Here is a 21,806-nt window from a genome sequence, read left to right on the forward strand (position 1 = left end):
CTTTTAGAGCTCGTGTGCCCCATCACCCCTTGGAGCAGGGCCGGGTGCCCACCTGGGGCTGCCTCAGTTTCCCTGGATGGCACACGGCTCCCACTTGGGGTGTTGTTGGCTTGGGGACAGTGACCTCACCCCACGGGAGGGTGGTGTCCACCACAATGCACCCCATGGAGAGAGGGTGGGACCATCTTGGTGATGCTTCACCAGCACCTGCCCCGCAACCCAGTGTGGCTGCAGGGTCAGGAATTTTGACGGAGGGGGGAAATCACCTGGAGAGGCTGGGAGGAGGATGAGGATGAGGCTGAGGAGGAGAAGGTGGAGAAGGAGGAGGGCAGGGAACAGCCACCCTGATGACAGGCAGAAAACCGATCCCGGCGAGTGACGTTCACCCGGCACCTGCTTCCCCGGCAGGGGACCAAGAGTGGTGCCAGCAGCACCCGCCGCAGGAAGGATTTTCCGGGAAATGTTTATGGAGCCCTCCAGAAACTCCACCCTGTGCCAACCTCCCAGTCGTGGCAGCCCCAGGGAATGTCCTTGCCGGGTCCCCGAGCCCAACAGCGCACCTCCAGCTTCACAGCGAGGATGGATAAATCCCATTGGAACCCATTGCCGAGGAATTGAGGATGTTGGAGACAGAGGGAGAACCCACCGGAGTTCAGTGACACCTCTCCAGGGGCAGCGTTTATCCCTGATTGGAAATTAATCACCCCCAAGCAGAAGCTTTAGTGACAGCCGGCTGGAAATTCCAATCCTCCCTGGGAAGGGAGCAGCGGTGCCGGTGGGCGGCCGTGGAGTGGAGCTGCTCATTGCCTCGTTTAATTAGTGCAGTGCAAGGATTATCCTCGTTAGGGATCCAGGGGAAACCAAAGCTCCCAGCCGCCACTGGCCATCCCTGAGGATTCACAACAGCACCGTCTCCTCCAGGGTGGTTTTCAGGGAATTTAGTTGGGTTTTTTTTTGGGATACCACCACGTGAAGAATCATCGTTTCTGGGTGAAAAGTTTTAATAATTAAAGAAACCAAGGATTTAGGGATCAGAGTGACTTCTCCACTGGATTTGAATGGATATTTGATGGGATGTTCATGCACTGCTGAAAAAAGAGGAAAGCCACAGGGAGCCTTCTCCATCCCAGGGGAGGAAACTCTTTTATTTACATATCAAAACAGAGGAGTTAACAAAAGACGTTTTCATATCAACAAAAACCACAATGTTTTTATTAAAAATCAACTCGTTGGACACAACCTGGGGCACAAGTAACATCCCAGGGTGAGGATGTGCTGGTCCTCCAGCGCCTGGGGGATGTTGTGGATTTGGGATGGTGACAAAACCCCTCCATGGAGGCCACTTGGTGAAGGGAACCCCCCCATGGGGACCTGTTTGGGGGATGAAGCCACCGCCCACTGGCATTTCCTACTCCGTCTCTGATCACACCTGGATACTGCATCCCCAGGGAGCCCCAGTCCTTCCCAAATCCCTCTGATGCCTTTTCCCCACAGGATTTTGCCTGAGGGGCTGTGGATGAGCAAATCCCATAAATTGCACCTGTGTGGGGAAACAGCACCTGCCACCCCAAAATTCCTTGGAAATGGTACTTATGGATGCAAAACCCCGTTGTTCCAGTGTTCCTTCACTCTGTTCCTGCTTGGATTTGGAGAGTCCCAAAAACCCCCCAAACCCTGGAGAATTGGCTTGACTTTCCGAATGCAGCCCAAATCCCTGCTGGGATAGGGAGAGGAGGAGGTTGGGTTCAACCGGGCCATGGGAGACCCCAAAATTCAGACTGTGATCTCAGCACCACTCCCAACACATTTCCATGAGGGATGCTCTCAGCTCCAGGAAATCTCCTCCCAAAAGCAAGGGGATGGAGGGGGATGAGCTCTTGGAATGGTGGGATCAGGGCTGTGAGGGCTTTACACCCATTACATCCCAGCATGGTGACCTGTCCTCAATACATCCTGACCTGGATGTGGGAATGTCACCTGATGGCATTAAACCACCTCAGGTCCCCCCTATCACCTTATGGCTGGGACAGGAGGATGGATGGCGACGGGAAGCTCTTCCCAGCCCCACAAGCATCCAAGGAGGTGGCAGGACTTGCTTTCAACAAACCAGCTGAAAAGGTCATTTATTGGTCAATTCGAAGATTCCAAACAAAGCTGCTTCCCTGCAGGAATGAGCGGCGCATTCCCACGCTGCCACACGACTCCGTGTCCAAATGACATCCCGAAAAAGCTAGAGGAGGAGGGGGGGTGCCATGTCTGGACATGGCATCCTGAGGTAGGTGCCAGGTCGTTCCCTGGCTCTCCAGTTCCTGAGCTGGTCGGCTGCCACAGGATTGGGATGGACTCACAGCCGGGGCTTGATCTGCAGCCGTTTCCCTGGAGGGAGGGAAGGGAATGGTGATGGTGGGAAGCGGGGGAACACAGCTGGATATTCCCAGGCTTCTCCTTGCCTGATCATGGGAGGGGGTTAAAGCACTGGGAAATTGGGAATGTGGGTGGTTCTCTGCCCTGGCAGCACCCACCGGACTCACCTCTGCCACCCACAAGGGAGTTCTCGGAATCCTGCAGGGATGCCCTTGGGAACATTCTCCTCCTTTTGGTATTGCCTGGGAAGGAAAGGAAGAAAAGAGGAGAAAGTCATCGAGGTTGGCTCGGGTCTTCTTGGGAATCCCTTGGAATGCAGGTGTAGGAGTGTCCTAAGTTCCTCTTCCGCTTCACATCCCTCTTGGCATGTCAAGGATGGAGGTGGCTCATTCCCCAAATCCCTGAGCATCCTCAGCTCCCTACAAGTGGCACTCAGAGGTCGCTTCCCACCATGGAGCAGCAAATCTGCTGCAAAATTCCCAAGTTATGGGTGAAAAAGAGAATTTAAAAGCATCCAAACCTTCCCACTGGTGAACATCAGGACCTGCTTTGGTGCTGGGATAGAGCTGGAAAGAGCTGAGCACCAGCAATCATCTCCCCAAGGATTCCCAGCATCCATTTAGGATGCTCCAGTGATGTCTTCTGCTTGCTGGAACACAGTGCTTCCTCCAAAAAGGGTTCTGGATCCTCATGTAGAGCCAAAACATCATGAAGTGCCTCTGGGAGGTGACCTCCTTGCAGGACAAGTCCAGCATCGTCCCATGGACCAAAGTGGACAGAGTTAAATCCTTCTCCATTTCAACCACAATGTTGGGAGTACCTTTCTGCAAGTTCTCCATTTTCCCCTCTCCAAAGGGGTTCCAAATACCAGAGTGATGGGTGGGTAGGAAAGTGGTGGCCACCTGGCCACCAAGATGAATGAGGATGGCAAAAAATGGAGGTTCCCCAGGAAAAAAAAGGACCCACAGGTTTAGTGGTAAAAGTTCCCCTTCACCTGGGACTAATGGAGGTGGAGAAGGTCATGGAGAAGATGGAGGGAATCCAGCCCAAACCCCCTCCAGATGTTCTGTTGCCCGTGTTCCCACAAAATTCTGCATGGCACTTCCCAAAAGATGAACCCAACGTGGAGGTGGGACCAAGGACACCTTCGAGCAGCCTTGAGAACCCAAACGAGAAAGTTTTTGGGACAGGGGAGGCAGGACAGGTGAGGACCCAGCAACAGGGAGTCTCCAAGAGTTTTCCTTCACTTTCCAACTTGGATAAACAAACTTGCTGGGAGTCGAAGGCGCGCTGGCAGTGATTCATCGCTCCGGAGTTAATTTATGGAAAATAAAGAGGGCTCATTTAGCACCTTTCCACCCTTAATATAACTCCCATACATCAGCGGGATGCACAGCAGACACAGCGGATCTGGATATTCCTCACCGGCAACACAGCCGAATCCGGCTTTTGGGAACGGTGACACGGAGCGAAACACCCTTGGGTCCCCACCCTCCCAATTGCTCCCTTTGGCATCCAGCCAGGTGGTTTTTCCAGCCTGGGATCTGCGAATTCCAGCCTGGTTGCTGGAATGAGGGTCCGGAGTTGCTGGCTGTCACCTCAAGGGGTCAAAATCAGCAACTCCACTTTCCTGCCCCATGGTGTGAGTTCAAAGGGAATGGTGGGAAGGGCTCAATTCCCTTTTGGATGAGCCAGGGAAAACTTCCTTAGCTGATATCCATGAAGCAGCTCAAAGCAGGCGTGATTACAGAAGTAGAAACATGGATTTTTTTTTTTTTTTTTTTTTTTTTATTTTTTTTTTTTTTTTTTATTTTTTTTTTTTTTTTTTTTTTTTTTTTTTTTTTTTTTGGGAGAAGAAGCAAAAAGGTGATTTTTAAATCGACCGTAGTTAACTTCCTGACTTTGGTACGGAGCGCCAAGATACTTCCAGAGCATCCATGCTTGATTTCCAACAGATTCCTCAAAAAAAATCATGGCAGGAATGAGAAAATAAACCCAAAATAGGTCGTGAGACGGCTAAACTGGTTCAGTTTCTCCCCTTGCATGGAAGGAGATGGAAGAAGGATGGGGCAGCCAAGGGGTGAACACCACATCCCAAAAAACCCCCAGGAGGGAAAACCTGGACCAAACAGGGGTGTCACTCCACCCAACCCTGGCAAAGGAAAAGATATTTTTTCAGTTTTGTGCTTGGGAGATCCTGCAAATGGCGTGATCAATCTTGGGTCGCATCTCCAGCTCCTTCACTCTCTCCCCCCGCCGCCTTTCCCAGCATTCCGGGAGCGGCGCAATCCATCTTCCAAGGAACCAGGTATATAATTTCTAGTTAGCGAAAGCAACCCCTTTTTCATTCCAAAGATTGAACAGCTTCCGAAGGAGAAGAACTGAGGCCGGATCACGAGTTTTCCATAGAAACCCAGGCGGTTTTCGCTGAGCTTGTCAGGCTCGTCGGAGAATTAGGACTTCCAGCGCTCTTCCTCCTGATGGAAATCAACATTTATTTTGCCTAAGCCTAAGAAGGTGTCAGGCAGATGGAGAAACTTGCCACTCTTCTCCAGGAAAAAAGAGGGGAAGGAAGGAAATCTAATAGAAATATATTATCAAGTCTGAGGAGTGGACAGTGCAGTAAATCACACTTCAGGTGGCACCATTAGATTTTTCAATAAAACCTGGTTTTCCCCCAGCCGGAGCCGAGCGGCTCCAGCTGCATCCAACAGGGAAGTTAAAACCAAATTTGTTTCATCCAGATGCTGATCCGAGAGGGATTGAAAGGGATTTCAAGGTGGGGAATCCTCTCGGATGAAGGGTGAAAGGAGGTGGGTCTGGGCCTGGGGCCCAAATCCTCTGCCTGCTCATCATTCCTGATCCCTGAGGGATTAAAAAATTGGATTTCTCCACAAGGTGGGGAGGTGGAAGGCAGCTGGAGATGCCCCACATCAGGGGTGAAGATTCCCAAGCCCCAAAGCAGCGAGATGCAGGGAAAGATAACTCCCTTGCAGCTTTCCAAACTTTGCCATCCAGCAGAAGAAAAGCTGGAATTTTGTTGGTTTCCTTTCCTCAACAACCTCCGGCCTGATGAAATGTTTGGTCTCCATCGTTCTCCTGATGCCACCAAAGGGTTTCATCCTGTCCTGCATCTTCCTCCAGGAAGGTTCAGAGCACCGAGATGCATCCCAGAATTTCCCTGCTGGATGCTCACGGTTTAAAGCCATGAGGAGAAACTCCCTTCAAACACACTTTCCCTACTTATTCCCAAAAGAAAAATATCTCTTAACCCTTTCCAGGACACCTTAGGGGAGTCCAGAGGCTGAATCTGCCTTGGAAAGGTCTTTTCCTTTCATTGCCAAAGTGTTCCTGGAGAAACTTGAGCTGAGATATGCCTTATTATTATTATTATTATTATTATTATTATTATTATTATTATTATTATAAACCCGACAACAAAAGATGGGGTAGAAAGCCCAGCAGCAAGGGCTACATCCCAAATTTTTCCACAAATGGCTTTTCATACGGAAAAAGCATATGGGGAGGGTTGGATCTCCTTGGCTCCACCCTGCACTAAATCCATGTGGTGACAACCTGCGCTAGAAACTCATCCTGCTGCTCTTCCACCCAAACCTTCTGCCACAGGTGGATGAGACCCTAAAAACTGAGTTTAAATGCACCCATCCCTCAAGCAGAACAACATGGATCCATCAAATTTCTTCATGGAAAGGGCTGTCAGGCATTGGAAGGGGCTGCCCACGGTGGTTTGGAGTCCTCATTCCAGGAGGTGTCCAAGGAATGACTGGATGTGGCACTCAGGGCTCTGGTCTGGTGACAAGGTGGGGATTGGTCACAGGTTGGACTTGATGATCTCAGAGGTGTTTTCCAACCTTAACAATTCTGTGATCCCTCCATCTCCATCCCCTACATCCACCAGACACCTTTGGGCTTGGGATACCTTCAGCCTTTGGGGTGTCACAGATGACCCAGGTGCTGCTGGAGGCTGGGGTTGGATCTCCTCATGTCCTGGTGGCTCTGAGAAGCTCCAAAAGTCAGAAACCTCGCTGTGATTTAATTTCCTCATTGCAAAGTGTCCAATTTAGGACCTGCCAAGTCTCACTCCTTTGCCGAGACTGAAATATTTTTCTTCCGTATTGTTTTTTTGCCCATTTTTTCATGGAACCCTAAAATGGTTTGTGTTGGAAGGGACCTTAAGGACCAATTCCCATGGGCAGGGACATCTTCCACTAGTCCGGGTTGCTCCAAGACTCATCCAAACTGGCCTTGAGCACTTCCAGGCATGAGGCATCCACAACTTCTCCGGAAAACCTGTGCCAAGGCCTCACCACCCTGGAGGTGTTTGCGACCACACAGAGAAATCAATTCCCTGTATTTTATCCCCATTTCTTCCTCCTGAGAGGAACAAACTGCACCAAATCCTGCTGACAGTGATGCCAGCTCCTGTTATCCCAGGACAACCCCCTTGTGTCCAAGCCCTCCATCCCCAACCAAGCAGATGCTTTGTGGAAAGCTCCAGGGCATCTTCTGCTGCCAACTCAACTATCAAAGGCTTGATTGCCTCACCTGGCTACCAAAAAAAGTCCCAGAACAAAGATCTGCTGGCAGAAAAAGCACCGAAGGAGATGCTGAAGGCGATGAAGATCCCATGGGACCCAAGGGAGACTGGCCACATCCACTTGGAGGGCGGCAGCACTGGGTATCTCCTAAATTAAACTGGCGTTGTCCTGTGCAGGACCAGGAGTTGGACTTGAGAGTCCCTTCTAAATTGGGATTCTCTAATTCTCAGATTCCTGGAGCTGGGAATGGCTGGATCAAGACCCATCACCAAGGGGGCGGTGACAGTGGCAGTTCCGTGCCCCGCTGGGGTCATCTCAACCACGGCGAGAAAAGAGGCGAAAATCCACATTCCCAAACTTATCCCTCCAGAAGTAGAAGCCGTAAACAAACCCAGAAGCCGCTGCCGCACCTCCCCGAATTCCTTGGAAGCCAAGGCGGTTGAGCGTGCTCAGCGGAGCCGTTAAAAAAGACTGGAGCGAGCATCTTCCATTAACGTTACGACCGTGAAATATGACAATAAAATGACGGCCGTATGGTCCCAAATTTGCAGCCCGCCGAGCTGCTCGGGGTTTATCGTCACTCAAACGTGCAGAGAGCTGTAAAATGTTTACAGAAAGGGTCGTTTGCGGCTATAAAATCCTCTTTTCTCTCCTAAACAAGGCTGAGCGGAGCCATTTACAAAGCCCGGAATGTTCATCGGGGGAGAGGGGAACATCTGTTCTCTCCAGGAGTTTGCAGTGATCTTCTCGAACAAATTAACTAAAATGGGTGCTTTCTAATTAAATTAGCACTCGATTGGAATGGTTTGCATTGGTGCAATTAGCGCGGGGAGGCCAGTTAGGCTCCAGCACAGGCGATTTAACTGGAAGGTGAAATATGGAAAAGCCCATTACCTGGAAAACAGGAATCAGAGGGGTAGGGAAGCCTATTCTCCCTCTGGCTCCATGCTCCTGGGTGGATAACGCAAGGTGAAGGATGGGATGCCACCAAACCCACTCTTCCCATTTGGGATGCTCAACTGGGAGCAGTTGGCTGTCCCTGTCCAAAAAGCATTGGCTTTTTGGAGGATGCTTGGAAATAACCAGGGGCCTCAAATTACAGAATCCCGGAATCATTTAGGTTGGAAAAGACCTCCGAGATCAACCTTTACCCACTCACTACCTTGTCAACAAATCAACTCTTCCAGCTCCAATTTCCAGGTAGCTCTGGAGGGTTGGGAACATGACAGTGGCGCTGCTCCATGCACACATAACACATCCCTCCTTTCCAGTCCCCTTTCCCTATATCCCAAGCCCAGACCCCCACTGAGACCCTGCAAGCTCGTGCCGTTGCCCACGCTGGTCCTTAAAGGTCATCTCCAAACTCCCTCCCTGCCCCTCCCATGTTTTTCCTCGTTCCTCTTGCATTTCCCAGGATTAAAAGGGCATTTTCTCCAATTGTGACCGTTTAACCAAGGAATTAATCTCATTCCTTAATAACAACCTGTCCTCCTCCTTATTTGCCATCCCAATAATTTGTGTGTCAACTTCAGGCTTCACAAGCACAAACCCAACACTGTGGCTGGCACGGCTCCCCAGATCCCACCCCAAATCCCACCACAGGCTCTGGCTACTTCCTAGAGCTACACATGGACTCATCCTGACCACCCGCTCAGCTCCAAACTCAATCTCAGGATCACCAAATATTCCAAAGGAATACAGGAATATTGGAAGGGATCCACAAGGGTCAGGGAGTTCAGTCCAAGTGATGTGGCTACCACTAAGCATTTGGTCCTTTAGAAGCATCAGTCCCATGTTCTCTAGGGATGGTGACCAGGGGTCCTCTTATCCCATTGGATTTGGGGGTTCCCGGGTGATGGGATTAAGACGAGACCCAAGGATGGGCAAACCCATGGGTCAACATTCCCATGTCCAGACTCAGCACGCTATTGCTTTGGCAGGGAAATTGCTTCATCATCAGATGAACAGCCATCTGCGATTCCTGCCTGGTTTTCCTTTCCTGTGGATCCTCCAGCATCTCCTTTCCCAATGCCCTGAGCCTCCCTGGACAAAGGAACACAGAGGGATGAGTGCCCTGACCTCATACCTGCCAGCTTCACCCAGCTTTCCTGCTGACATTCCCAAATGAACCAGCTCCTCCTCCTCATCCTCCCACCCAAAACTCCTGGAAATCATCCTCCCTTGGATGCACACACTACAATTAAAGAGGAAAAGGATGCCCTTGCTCCTGAGTTACTCCTGGCTGCCAAGTGTATTCCAAAGCATTTCAACAGTCTTCTTGTCTATGAATTAATTGTTCCAACTTCATGGAGACAAAAATCCCAATTAAGTCACTGCTTTGGGAACACTTCCCGAGATCAAAAGGGAGTTGAACCAGGGCCAAGGAAAAGGAAGAAGGGGAGAAGAAATCCTTAGAAAGGAAAGCTGAGTGTTTCACTCCGTGTTGTGGAGAGGAGCATTCCCAGCCGGAATGGTCCCCTTGCTGTGTCCACCACACCGTGGTTCAACAGCATCCGCACTTGTCTGTGACTTCTGGAACGTGTTGCTAATCCTGGGAATTCTCTTTCTGACAGCGTTAAGATATCTCAGCCCTCCCTGGCTTGAAGCGGCTGAGCCAGGCACAGCCTCGCAGATCCTTATGGATGATCCTGTAAATGCTTCAGCCTGGCTTTTGCAATGGAATTCATCCCTTATTCCAGTGGGATCCTGCTCTGGCTGCATGGAAAGCAGGGATCAAAGATGGGAAGGGCTCACACTGAGCCAAATCTTGTGCCAGCAGAGCTGGCAACGGGAATTTCATTGTTACTCCCACAAAATATTGTGATTTCTGAGCCCATTCCTGGATGGTGCTCTGGAGATGAGGCTGCTCATCCCTCTGGAGAAGGATGGGAGAAGAAAAGGGAAATGTGGAGCATCATCCAGTCAAAAACCTCCCACTCTGGGGAGGTTGGGAACTGAGAAGAACCAGGCACAATCTCAGCCTCACCATCTCCATCACCTCTGCTCCTGAGGGTACATCCCTGGAGCACCCCAAAATCCCATCCCTTTAGGGACTGTCCCATGGAGGAGCTGAAAGAGGAGAGGAGGAACCAAGGAGAACACTGGAGAAGCAGAACCCGCTTGCTCTCTCTTGTCAGAATTCCTAAAAAGTTCTGCTCATCCTAAACCGCATTTCCCAAAAATTTTACTGACTTCCAAAGTAGATAATCCCAGACTAACAGCTCTTCCCACAAATTTCCAACCTGCAAACAATTCCACCCCACCTCTCACTGGAATGTTTTTATTGGAAAGCTTCCAAGCTATTTCCTGCTAGGAAACAGGTGTGATGGATGGTCCAGAGGTCCTCCAGAGGCAGAGCATCCTTGCATCCCACTAAACACCTTCTCTATGGGGCAGTGATGTGATTCCATCATGGAAATGAGACCGGATTCATCACTGGATAATTTACAGGATAAGGAAGGAGTTGATAAAATAAGGGGACAAAGTCCTGACACACAATTTTGGGAACAGACACAAGGGTTTGTGCCCAGATGGGAATCCCAACTGCCATCCCACTTTGGACTCCCAGTCTTAACTGCTTTGGTGACTCGCAAGGAACACGGATCCCACCAAAACCCATGGAGAACAGCAGAGAGAAACTTTTTTTTTTCCTTGGAAAACCAACAGCAGCTCGAAGTAGAGGATGTGATTCCCACCTGGTTCATCCTCTGGCTCATCCTCATCCCTCTCTTCTTTGCAGGCCTGGGAACCAGGAGATTCTGGGGATCGGAGGGAGATGAAAGATGGCAGCTTTTGCAGGCAGCTGCTTGGCTTGGGGTCCTCCTCTTTCCAAAACTTCACCTCTTGCTCCGCACTGGAGGGTCCAGGAATTTCCCCATCATCCTGGAGCTGAGTTGGATCATTCCTGCAGGAATGAGAAAAATAATAAGGAAAAAAAAAACAATCCCACTTGGCAACGCTGGACAGGGCATCATATGCAATGGAACAGGCTTGGAGCTCCCAGGTCTCCAACTGAGGCCATGCTGTATCCCTGATTTCCCTGGAGCCAGCACAGATTCAGCTGGAGTTTCTCCTTCCCCAGCTGGATTCCCTGTCCTGCACTTCCCTGAAAGGTTCCCAGCTCCTCAGATTCTTGTGGAGGTGCTGGGCTCCTGTTTGTGATCGAGCAGAGGGAAGGGGAGATTGGAAGGCGTGGGGAGTTGGGATGGCTTGGAGGTGTCCTGCTGGGCTTGGCTCATTCCCAGCCCTGCCACTCTCTTCCAAGCTAACTTGACACTCCAGCTCCTTTGACATCTCCCATGACGGTGCCAATAAAGGAAAAAAAAAACCCTCTGGAGCAGCTTCCAAGCTGGGGTGTGCTCCCTTCCCAGCGGAGGATGCCAGGAGCCTCCCAACCAGCCAGGCCTGAACTCATTCCTCCTTCCCTAAAAAGAGCAAGGAGCTATTTTACACCTCGTTCACACCGGGAACGTGAGCTGGGTGTCATTCCAAGGCTCTTCTGTCACCCGGGATAAGTTCGGAGAACCCGTGGAGCTGCTCGTCCCCCTCTGCTACCTTACAAGGCAGGGCCAGGATGAGGCCCAGGCCCAGACCATGGAGGATTCCAGGAGCATGGACCAGCCTGGCAAAGTTCCCAGGTCCCTCCCTTTCCATCCCACCTTCATTCCCACCTCCTGCTGCAAAAAGCCATGGAGAAGCCACGCTCCCAGACTGATCCTTCCTCCTCCCACTGTGCAGAACTTGGAGATTTTGGCTTTTAAAGACAAATTTCCATTTGGCTTTAGTTTTAATTCCATTGGGATGTTGTTGTCCTGCATCCAGGACTTGAGAGTGAGGGTCAAGCTCAGGAAAATCCATCTCCCTGTGAGGATGAGGATGGAAAGATCCATCAGCAGCCTGTGGCTCCATCCCGGCACCCAAAAACATCAGGGAGCGCTCAGAGAGTTTCCAAGGATTAACCAAGGGCCCAGCCCGGCACTAAACTTTTCCAAAGCCTCTTATCTCCATGTCCATCCCCATTTCTGATTCTCCAGCCCCTCCATGCCATGGAGAGGGCTCAGCTCTGCTCTCCAACATGGATGCAAGGAAGAAGGATGATGTTTTCCAGTTTCCCACGTAATTATGGACAACATGGATCCACTTTCAGCAGTGGAATCTCCATCAGGACTCCTCCATCTCCAAGAGGAAGGTCTACAAAAGTCTCAAAGGTACCTGGAGGTGCTAAAGCCCTGGATGGCACATTCCCAAGGGTGAATCCACTCTTTGCTCTCCATCAGCTCTTCCTCAAGCCTGGACACTGCCCATCCCAGAGGTGTCTCCATCAGGAAACACCACAGTGACCCACACCAACACATCTTAAAATAAACCAGGATACAGATGGAACACGCCTGGAAGAGGAAAAATCTGGAGCAGATTGGGAAGGAAACTGTTAAATGAAGCAAAACGAGCTCTTTCCTACCTGCCTGATGCCTCCTGGATCCGTCTCCACTTGGAAGGGGGGTTGTTGTGGTCTCCATCACCTCCAACCTGCTGTGGGTGACGCCTCTTCTGGGGGTGCAGGAGTTTGCACCGGGCACCCTTGGGGCAGACGCCTTTCTTGGCAAAGTCGGGACAAACCAGCGTGTGCTTCTTCTTGCACTGCCAGGGAAAGAGGAAGCAGAGTTGGAAAAGGCAGGGAAAACCCTGTGGGAGCACAGGAATCCACAGCTGAGCTCCTTCAGGTGGCACCAGCACCTTGCTGAAGGGAGAGAGGGATGTGTTGGCATTTCCTTCTCCGCATGAAAACAATATTCCAAGAAAAAATTCTACCAAAAATAATATTTTTAGTCTGGTACATTCCACACCTGCCCACGGTTTAACAAGTGCTTGATTTTATGGATTCAAACCACCAAAGCCTTAACAGCAGTGATTTATCCCTGGAGAAGTCACAAAGAGGTTATTTGGGCTGGAGAAGCTGGTTTTGGAGACAACACAGGGTTTCGTTGTCCCAGACATGCTTGGGACTTGGGAAGGAGCAGGGAAGAGCCAGAACAAAATCCTTTTAGGACTTATTTTGGGAGTGCTGCCTGGACCAGCTTTCTGAAGAAGATGGATGAGGGCTGGAGCACAACCTACTCTTCCCAAGGCTTGGTTGATGCTCTCCCATCCAGGGAAGCTCAGTGTGGCCATGGAATGGGGCCATTAAAACAACAATATTGAGATTCCTAAAAATGCTCCTGCACTCCCAGCTCTGGATTTTGGCAGCTCCCAGCAGTCACTGGTGGTTCTGGTGGGAACAAGGTTTCATCAGTGTCCCAGAGCTTCCCCACAAGGCTTTCTGCTGGAAAATGGCACTTTTTGGCAGTGGGAAAGGCAGGAAGAGATGCAGGCAGGGAAGGATGCCTTCAGCTGGGATTTCTATCTGGATTCCTGGGATGGAAGGTGGAAGGAAGGAAAAAGAACAGCCTCTCTCTAATCTCTGTTCCCAGCAATCCAGAGATCTCATCCCAGCCTATCCCAAGGGATGAAGGGTGGGAGCAAGTCCTGGACCCCTCTTAGTGCCATGTGGACCCACTCCCACCCAGGATGCTCCATCCCAACCAGTTTGGCTTCTGCATCACATTGTGACATCCATGGAGAGACAACCCAACACACGTGGCACAACCAAAAATTCCCAACTCCAACATCCATTCCCTTGTTGACCTCCTCCAGGAGAAATGTGGGTCCCTCCACACTCGGATGCCCATTCCTCCGTGCTACACACACTCAAAACTTGGGGAAAACGAGATAAACCCATGGGGAGAGAAACACAGGGAGGGTTTCAGCACCACCATTCTGGCCTGTTTATTAAAATCCATCTTGCCGACAATGCGGGATGGAGGTCAGTTCCTGCCCTTTTAATGCAACTTTACTGTGGGGACACGGGAGCAGCTCCCCGTGCTGACCTTTGGGATTAAGCGGGATCCCTGCCGAGCTCTCTCCTTGAAAAGCAGAAGGATTCGGCAGCTCCGTCGCCCGGGGCTGAGCGCTGAAGTCGGCGGCGGAGCAAGGAGCTCGTGTGCTGGAGGTTGGGGACGGTGCTGAGCAGCAGGAGGGCTGGGATCCACATGGACACACGGATATGGGCTCAATGGGGAGGGACAGCTCAGTGATAGTGCTGCTTTTCCATAAAAAAAACATTTTAAACTCCAATTCCTATGATTTTCCACCTCTTACTTCAAGGAGCTGGAATGGGAAGTAACTCTACAACCAACGGGCAACCTGGGAAGTAGAGTCAGGTCTGAAGAGGGCCTGGCTTTGCCATCACTCCCAAATCCTGTGTTTTATAGGAACGTGGAATCCTGGAATGCTTTGGGTTGCAAGGCACTTAGAGATCTCGTTCCAACCTCCTGCCATGGGCAGGGACACTTTCCACTATTCCAGGCTGATCCAAGCCCGGTCCAACCTGGCCTTAGACACTTCCAGGGATGGGGCATCCACAGCTTCTCTGGACAACCTGTGCCAGGGCCTCACCACCCTCACAGGGAAGGATTTTTTCCCAATATCCCATCTAATCATGCCCTCTGGCAGTGGGAAACCATTTCCCCTTTTCCTGGTAGTCCATCCCTTGTCCAAAGTCCCTCTCCAGCTCTCTTGGAGCCCCTTTAGACACTGGGAGAGCCTCTAAGGTCTCCCTGGAACATTCTTGTCTCTAGACTGGACATTCCCAGCTCTCCCAGCCTGGCTCCACGGGATATTTCCTTAATTGTCTCACTTTACCTGCAGACAGGATACATCCTGGACCAAAGACAAACACTTGGAAAAGGCAGCGACCAGACAGGAATTCAAACACAGGAATTTCTCCCAAAATATTAGCAAGCAGAAAAGCAAATTCCTCAACCTGACAACTTATTTAAAAATAAATGGGACAAAATTAGGGAAGAGAAAAAAATAAAGGAACAGCCCATTAGGGATTGAAGACTGGGATGAATGCATGGGCAAACCTTCCAAGCCCACCTGGAAGGGACAATCCCAGTGGAGCACAAGATTGTGGGGATGGGTCTTGGTGCCGGGTCCTGGTCTGACCATCCCCAGTTCCTGGAATCACAGAATATCCTGAGTTGAAAGGGACTCCCAGGGATCATCAAGTCCAAATTCTGTCTCTGCTCTGGATGACTCCTGAAAAGGATGTGAAATCCTCTTCTCTAAAGGGGTTTCCAGCACAAAATCGACTTGGAAAGGAGAAGAGCAGGAAAAAAAGAGCCCTGACCTCAAAAAGCCACACAGATGCATCACTGCTACATCGAGGAATTAAGCTATTTTGGGAAAAGGCCAAGAAACGTGGCTGTTCCTTCCCAGCGGGGCACCAATTACAGGGTGGGACAGTGCCATGATCCCAACTGGGCACCGGGATCGGGATGTGCCACCTCCCCAGTGCTCCACCCAGCCCCAGCCTCCAAGTGAATCCTTGGAGCAGCCCATGTTTATTGGCTCCATGGTAAAAAGATACTTAATAAAGAAAACAAACCATGTGCGACTAATCCCGGGGCCGCGTCCCCAGCTCAGGTTTCTAATGGCTTTTCCACACTGTTCCCAGCGCTCCGGCCCTTCTTCCGCGACTCCCCGTCCATCCTCGTTGTCCCACAGCTGGGATGGTGAGGCTGGAATTGCCTTCGGAGGCTGGAAAAGCCCCTTCTGTTTATTTACAGTAGCTCTCCTGCTCCTGCCAGATCCAGCACGCTGGGGCTGGGTGTCCATAGGGAATTTTGCCACCGGCCACGCGTCAGCTGGGGTGAAGCCGAGCGGGGCTGTGGGGTGGTGCTGGGGGCCATCTGATCCCTGCCACCTGTCAGGGTGGCTAATTATACCCCCCCGGGACCCCCGCCAGACCACAGGTTGGGCCATAAAAAGGGAAAAAAAGTTTGGTCTCTTCCATCAGAGAGATGAGAAAACCCCAGAGAATCCCTAAAAAGCCACAAGGAGGAATCTCACCCCACTCCGGCTCCACGCCAACATCCCTATGGATATGTCCCAATCCCAGTTTCCCCACTGTGGGGTTCCCCTCACAGCCTGTCCAGCAACGGTGCCCAGGGTTGGGATGGTGCCCAGCTGGCAGATCCCATATCCAGGACTCCTCCTTGGCTGCCAGGGCAGCTTTGGGTGAAATTCCAGGTGCTGTCAAGGATCCACAAGGCCTTAAATGGTCCAACGGGGCCCAACGTGCTCCAGGAGTGAGACAGGGATGAGGAGGTTTGCAGGGCCCAGCCTTCTTTAGCATGAAGCTGGCAAAGGAGGAGGCAGCAACTGGTGGAAAGTCCTGGCTTAGTCTTGGGAATGATGTTAACGAACATTTTCCATGAACAAGCTTGGCAGGAGGGGATGGAGGTTGGGAGAAAGGTGAAGCTGGGTCACTGGGCCAACCAACAACCAACCCACTGACCGTATGGGGTGGGGTGGAGAGATCCCACCCAGCCTCACATTCCTGGTTCCTGGGCAGCAGTTTGGCCAGGTTGAACTTCTCAAGTATCTCTAGGCTTAATCTCACCCCCTGCTCCTTTCCCAGTGCTGCGGGAGAGCAGGTGACAAGGGCTGGACTTTGATGATCCTTGTGGGTCCCTTCCAACTCAGAATATTCAGTGATTCTGTGAAGAGATGACAAAGTGCTGGAGCACCTTCCCATCTCCTTGGAATCCATGTCTATCCCTCTTATCCATCATGACGGACACAAATGCTACCAACAGACCTTCAGAGGAAGGAGAGCATTAAAATCCCCAAAACTCAACTGCCTCAACTCCAGTGTTTCCAACTTTTTAAAGCCCTCTTGAGCATCCATGCAGCTTTTGCCAAAGCTATTCCAGGTATCCCCATGGCCAAGCAGCGGGATTAACGGACTGGATGGATGTCAGGCTGCTTTAATGTCCTTCTAAGTGGCTGTTGGAAGTGATGGCTGGAGGTGCTGGAGCTGTTTTGATGCCACTCTGAAGTGACAGCCAGTAAATGGCTTTTTTCCGATTGTTTTTTTATAATTGGGTGCAGATGGAAACGGCCTTAAAAAAAAAAATCGCAGCTCCCTGTCATTAAAACCTGGAGGACAATACATCCAAACATCATCCAGACTGGAATAATGATGGAGAAATTTAGTTGATGTGGTTATCCAAAGGAATTTGCTCCAAAACAAGTTTCTGCCCTCAAAAGAGTTTGCCCAGCAAAATGCCTGCAGTGAAGGGATGATTCCTGATGGTCATCTCCAAATGATCAGAGGAATTTGGGATCTAAAAGCTCTCCAGGATCCTGCAAATCCATAAATCCTCTTTTTTGGTATTTCCAGGAAATAAAACAACATTTGAGCTAAAATACCTCTGGAGCTGGAGCAAGACCAGGATGGTGTTTTGAAAATCATTGGGAAAATCATATTTAAGAGTCAGCAAAGGAGATGGAAGGGAATCCGTGCTCATGGCAGGGGGCTAGAACTGGATGGTCCTTCCAACCCAAACCAGTCTGCAATCCCAGGATTCTGTGGAACAATGGCACCACCCACTTGGTGTCATCTGCGAACTTGCCAAGGGGAGACCCAATCCCATTATGTCATTAATGAAGGCATTAATTAGCATCGGTCCCAGTACAGACCCTTGAGGGACACCACCTGTCACTGGTTTCCACTGGAAATTGAGTCATTGACTGTAATTTTTTGGAATTCAACCCTCCCCTGCACTGCTTTGAGGAACCCCATTTCCATCAGGGACCTCCACGATCCCATCCATCCCACTCGAAAGCCATGACAGGGCCACTTTCACATGGTCTACCCATCAGTGGTAATTCCCAACCCCAAATCATCACCTCTGGGTGTGGAATGAGGCAGACACCCACTGGACATTCCCAACGGCGTCATCTCCATCAGGGATCATGGGGCTCCACCACATGCCTGGTTCCAGGTTACTCAGGGAACCACCAGTGGGATCCTGGGGTGCATTAGGAAGAGCAAGGTGAGGGAGGTGATGCTGCCCCTCTCCTCAGCACAGATGGGGCACATCTAGAGTGCTCTGTCCAGTGCTGGAGACATGAAACTCCTGGAGCAGGTCCAGAGGAGGACAACGAGGATGATGAAGGGACTGGAGCATCTCTGCCAAGGAAAGGCTGAGGGAGCTGGGGCTGTTCAGCCTCAGCAGGAGACACAGCTGAGAGGGGAGCTCATCCTTGTGTGTCCCTGTCTGCAGGGAGGGCTCAGAGCAGGGCCCAGGCTCTGCTCTGGGGGACCCAGCAACGGCACAAGAGGAACAGGCAGGAACTGATCCCAGGAAGTTCCACCTGGACATGAGGCAGAACTTCTTCTCTGTGCAGTGACCAAGCCCTGAGCAGAGATCAGAGAAGGTGTGGAGTCTCCCTCACTGTAAATATTCCAGAACCCTCTGGACACAATCCATGTGCTCTGGGATGACCCTGCTGGAACAGGGAGCTTGGACCAGATGCCCCATTGTGGCCCCTTCCAACCTGAGCCATTCTGTGATCCTGGGAATCACCCACTGCTCATGGGATGTGGGGATTTTCCAACAGAGAACAGATCAGATCAAAGGGAGATTCCAGACAAGAAGCAAAACCCCAGTCTGCTGAGTTTTGTGCTCATCTCTACAGAAGTTCAAGTTGAAATCAGGAAGTCTCTGCCTCATCACTACACTCCCACTTTAGAGCTGTGATTTCGTGGCTGCTCTTCTCCCAAACTTCCCAATTTTCACATTTTGTGCCCCACCTCCTTCTACAAAGATATTAAAGTGTAAGAAAGAGGAAATCTCAGCCTGGGATTTATCTTGGTGCTGTTATCAACAATCCCAGGCTATTAAGCAGTTCCAGTGCATCCTGATAAGCCCCATCTTTAATGCAAGGATCAGAATTCCGTTGCAGATGCTACAGTTAAATTAAAGGAGCAATAAGAACCCTCATTATCCCATTACAAACCACGAGATACAACTGGAAACCCACAAGATTTCCACAGAGATACAAGGATAGGATTGGCCATGAAAGAATCCTGATCAGTTTTAAACCTCTTCTGAAGGTTAAAAAGTGCTTCCAATGGGAAGATCCCATTGCCACAACTGGGATTTATCATTTATTACCAGCAGCATTCATTGCCCAGAGGATGTGGACAAGGACTCAACATCCCCAGCAAACCAACAGGATGGATCTGGAGAGATTTCAGCCAGCTCAAATCCATCCTGGACACTACTGATGACATTAAAAACAGCCTCATTACTAATCCTACACATACTTTATTTTAAATAAAAATTCCACTTGCTCATCAGTTTGGTGACTGAAGATTTCTGCTATACATTATGGGGGAAAAAAAATCCCAAATCAAGCTCCCAGAAAACATCTGTCAGCCAGAGCCAAAATTAAGGATAAATGAAATTAAGTTGCTTTTCTAGTTGATTTTCATACAGCTGCAGTGGACTATAAAAGAGCTATCAAAGGCAGAGCTCTCCATCAGCTATTTCCAAATTATTACAGAATCAGGGAATTGTTCAGGTTGAAAAACCCCATTTCCCCAGGACTGCCAAGGCCACCACTAAGTCATGTCCACAAGTGCCACTTCCACAGGGCTCTTAAATCCCTCCAGGAATGAGTATTCCACAACTTGCCAGGTCAGCCTGTGCCAGGGCTGGACAACCTTTTGTTCAAGAGTTCCTCAAGGAAAAGCCAAGCTGGTTGGGAGTCAACCTGGGATCAAAGGAGGGGAAAAAAAGACCCAGAAATGCCAAGATCTGATGTTTGTGAGGAAAGAAAAATGCTGGTTAAACCAGAAAACTCAGCTGAGATCAGAAAGCATGAACAGTGTGGAACTTCACATTTCCATGATGAACGATTAAGGAAAACAAGGATCCCAGGCTGCTGCTCTCCATCATTGGATAATTAAGAGAAAACCCCATAGACATTTAATATTTACTGTTGTAACACAGCTCATGTGGCTTTTTCTAAAGAAATGTGTTAAATGTAATGTATCAGACACACAAAAACATTACGTTTCTGGTGGGAAATTGTTGAACTTCCACCAGAAAAGGAAAAAATAACCAACCAAACACACAAAAAAACACACATGAAGAAGGTTTCAGCTGAGAAAAAATCCCCAAATTTGGATTTTCTACAGCAAAATCCAGCAGCTGCCACTGCAAAAACCACCAAGCTCCACCTGGGGGAGGAAAATTATTCTTCCCAAGGAAGTAGCACTTCCTCAGGCAGTGCTGCCCCTGTCCCATATTTTTTACATAGATAAGGCGGAAATTAGAGCTTCAGTGAAAGCTGTTGGTCCAATAAAAAGATGTATTTTAGGAATAAGATGAGCTGGGATGAGCGGTCCCAGCACAGCTCAACCCTCCTGCCATGGCAGGTCCCCATGTCAAGCCTCACTATCACAAGGCTGGTTGTGCCAGTTGGGATTCCAGAGGGATGGGAACAGATTCTCCTCTTATCCATGATTTATTCCAGTACATCTCCCCGTGCCTTTCCAGTGAAGCTTCGTTGTTTAATCTCACTGTGTCTCACTGTTTAACAGCTCCCATGAGGGAACAATTTACCCACAGGCTCCAAAGCAGCCAATGGAAACAATACGGAGAGAGGGATTTAACGCGGCTCTGGCGCTAATGGGCACGGAGAGGGGAAGATTATTTAATGCAAAACAATTTTCCAGATGCAGCAATGGAATTGTTGAGTGGTTTGAGTAGGAAGGGACCTCAATGATCTCATTCCAAATCCCTGCCGTGGGCAGGGACATCTTCCACTATCCCAGATTGCTCCAAGCCCTGTCCAACCTGGCCCTGGACACTTCCAGGGCTAGAGCAGCCACAGCTTCTCGGGGCAACCTCTGCCAGGGCCTCACCACCCTCACAGGAAGGAATTCTTCCCAATAGCCCACCTGAATCTTTCCTCCTTCATCTTTTGTGCCTAGAAAGCAAATCCCAAGGCAGGTGCTCCTTGGGGTCATCTGTGGATGAGCTCCCAGCTCCAGGCTCTCGGCCACACAGAGATCCCAGCCCATGTTTTGCCATCAAATTTGGTTTGGGTTGGAAAGGTCCTTAAAGCCCATCCTGTTCCAACCCCCTGGCATAGGCAGGGACACTTTCCACTATCCCTGGTTGCTCCAAGCCCCGTCCAGCCTGGCCTTGGACACTTCCAGGGATGGGCCATCCACAATGTCTCCATCCAATGTCTCCTCCTGCTTGTCCCTTGCTCTGGGGTCACATCACCACAGACACTTCACTCACTGGTGCTGCCTCATCCCTCACACCAACCAGCCTCATCCCATCCTCTCCTAGAGAATTCCTCCTCCAAGCCCCTCCACAAGGCCCCATTATGGAAGGAGGGATGTGGAACCACAGAGAACTCTGACTGTAGAGCAGCTCATGAAAACATCTCCGGAAAAGCCTGAGAAGAACCTGCAAGAGGCCCCATTTCTCCCTCTCTTCCCACTTCCCTCTTGGAGCTTCCTCTAGTGCAGGTGGCCAGCCCAGAGGGACCTCCCAGCATGACCAGGTCAGGGTGCCAGCGAAGGGCAGGGAGCTCCAGGAAAACTGGGACAGAGATCTCCGAGGTGGGAATCGATCCATGGCTTTAAGAGATACATATGAGGTTGTGTATAGGGACAATCCCTTTAGGAAGCACAAATGGTGGAGAAACTTCCTAGCCCACGATCAAGGAACCTGTAAGAAAGCTGGAAACCAAGGTCCTAGCTCTGCCACCAGCTCCCTTCTGGAAACAGAATCCCAGAACCATTAAGGTTGGAAAAACTCTCCAAAATCATCAGGTCCAACTTTAGACCAATTAATTATATTGGGGGTAACATTCCCTTTACGAAAGATGTGGTCATGGTCTTGTACTGGAGCTGTCCCCTTTCCCAGTGGTGGATTTAGAACCTTTACAATCCACATTCCTGAAAAAAGG

General features: G+C 50.3%; 2 protein-coding genes across 3 annotated transcripts in view; both read right to left on the bottom strand.

Moving 5' to 3' along the window:
* Positions 1-2,106: 2,106 nt before the first annotated feature.
* ZC3H3 (zinc finger CCCH-type containing 3) overlaps positions 2,107-21,806 on the bottom strand; it is a 126,474-nt gene continuing 106,774 nt past the window's right edge. Inside the window, exons 10-13 of the mRNA XM_053976493.1 lie at positions 12,382-12,560; positions 10,619-10,827; positions 2,532-2,606; positions 2,107-2,376 (exon numbers count right to left, since the gene is read on the bottom strand). Of these exons, the coding sequence (XP_053832468.1) occupies positions 2,345-2,376; positions 2,532-2,606; positions 10,619-10,827; positions 12,382-12,560 (495 nt within the window). The 3' untranslated portion in view covers positions 2,107-2,344. The remainder of the gene's footprint in view (positions 2,377-2,531; positions 2,607-10,618; positions 10,828-12,381; positions 12,561-21,806) is intronic.
* LOC128806722 (uncharacterized) lies at positions 13,133-16,504 on the bottom strand. Of its 2 annotated transcripts, none has more exons than XM_053976506.1 (4): positions 15,409-16,122; positions 14,898-15,059; positions 14,661-14,788; positions 13,133-14,058 (listed from the first exon to the last, which is right to left on the bottom strand). In XM_053976506.1, the coding sequence occupies exons 1-4, from the start codon at positions 15,783-15,785 to the stop codon at positions 13,799-13,801; spliced, it is 927 nt and encodes a 308-aa protein (XP_053832481.1). In that variant the 5' UTR covers positions 15,786-16,122; the 3' UTR covers positions 13,133-13,798. The 2 variants fall into 2 exon arrangements, 1 of the variants encoding a protein (XP_053832481.1); XR_008436916.1 differs by lacking the exon at positions 13,133-14,058 and adding an exon at positions 16,321-16,504 and having other exon boundaries at positions 14,533-14,788; positions 15,409-15,560.

Source organism: Vidua macroura, chromosome 1 (assembly GCF_024509145.1).
Source record: "Vidua macroura isolate BioBank_ID:100142 chromosome 1, ASM2450914v1, whole genome shotgun sequence".
Classification (NCBI taxonomy): domain Eukaryota; kingdom Metazoa; phylum Chordata; class Aves; order Passeriformes; family Viduidae; genus Vidua; species Vidua macroura.

Excerpts from the sequence above, each read along its gene's own strand:
- LOC128806722 (XM_053976506.1), bottom strand. The coding sequence starts at position 15,785 with ATGGCCCAACCTGTGGTCTGGCGGGGGTCCCGGGGGGGTATAATTAGC. Across the intron at positions 14,789-14,897 it reads ACTGGGATTGTCCCTTCCAG|TTGTCAGGTTGAGGAATTTG; the intron begins GTGGGCTTGGAA and ends TTTTTAAATAAG. Across the intron at positions 14,059-14,660 it reads AGGATGTATCCTGTCTGCAG|CACTATCACTGAGCTGTCCC; the intron begins GTAAAGTGAGAC and ends ATGGAAAAGCAG.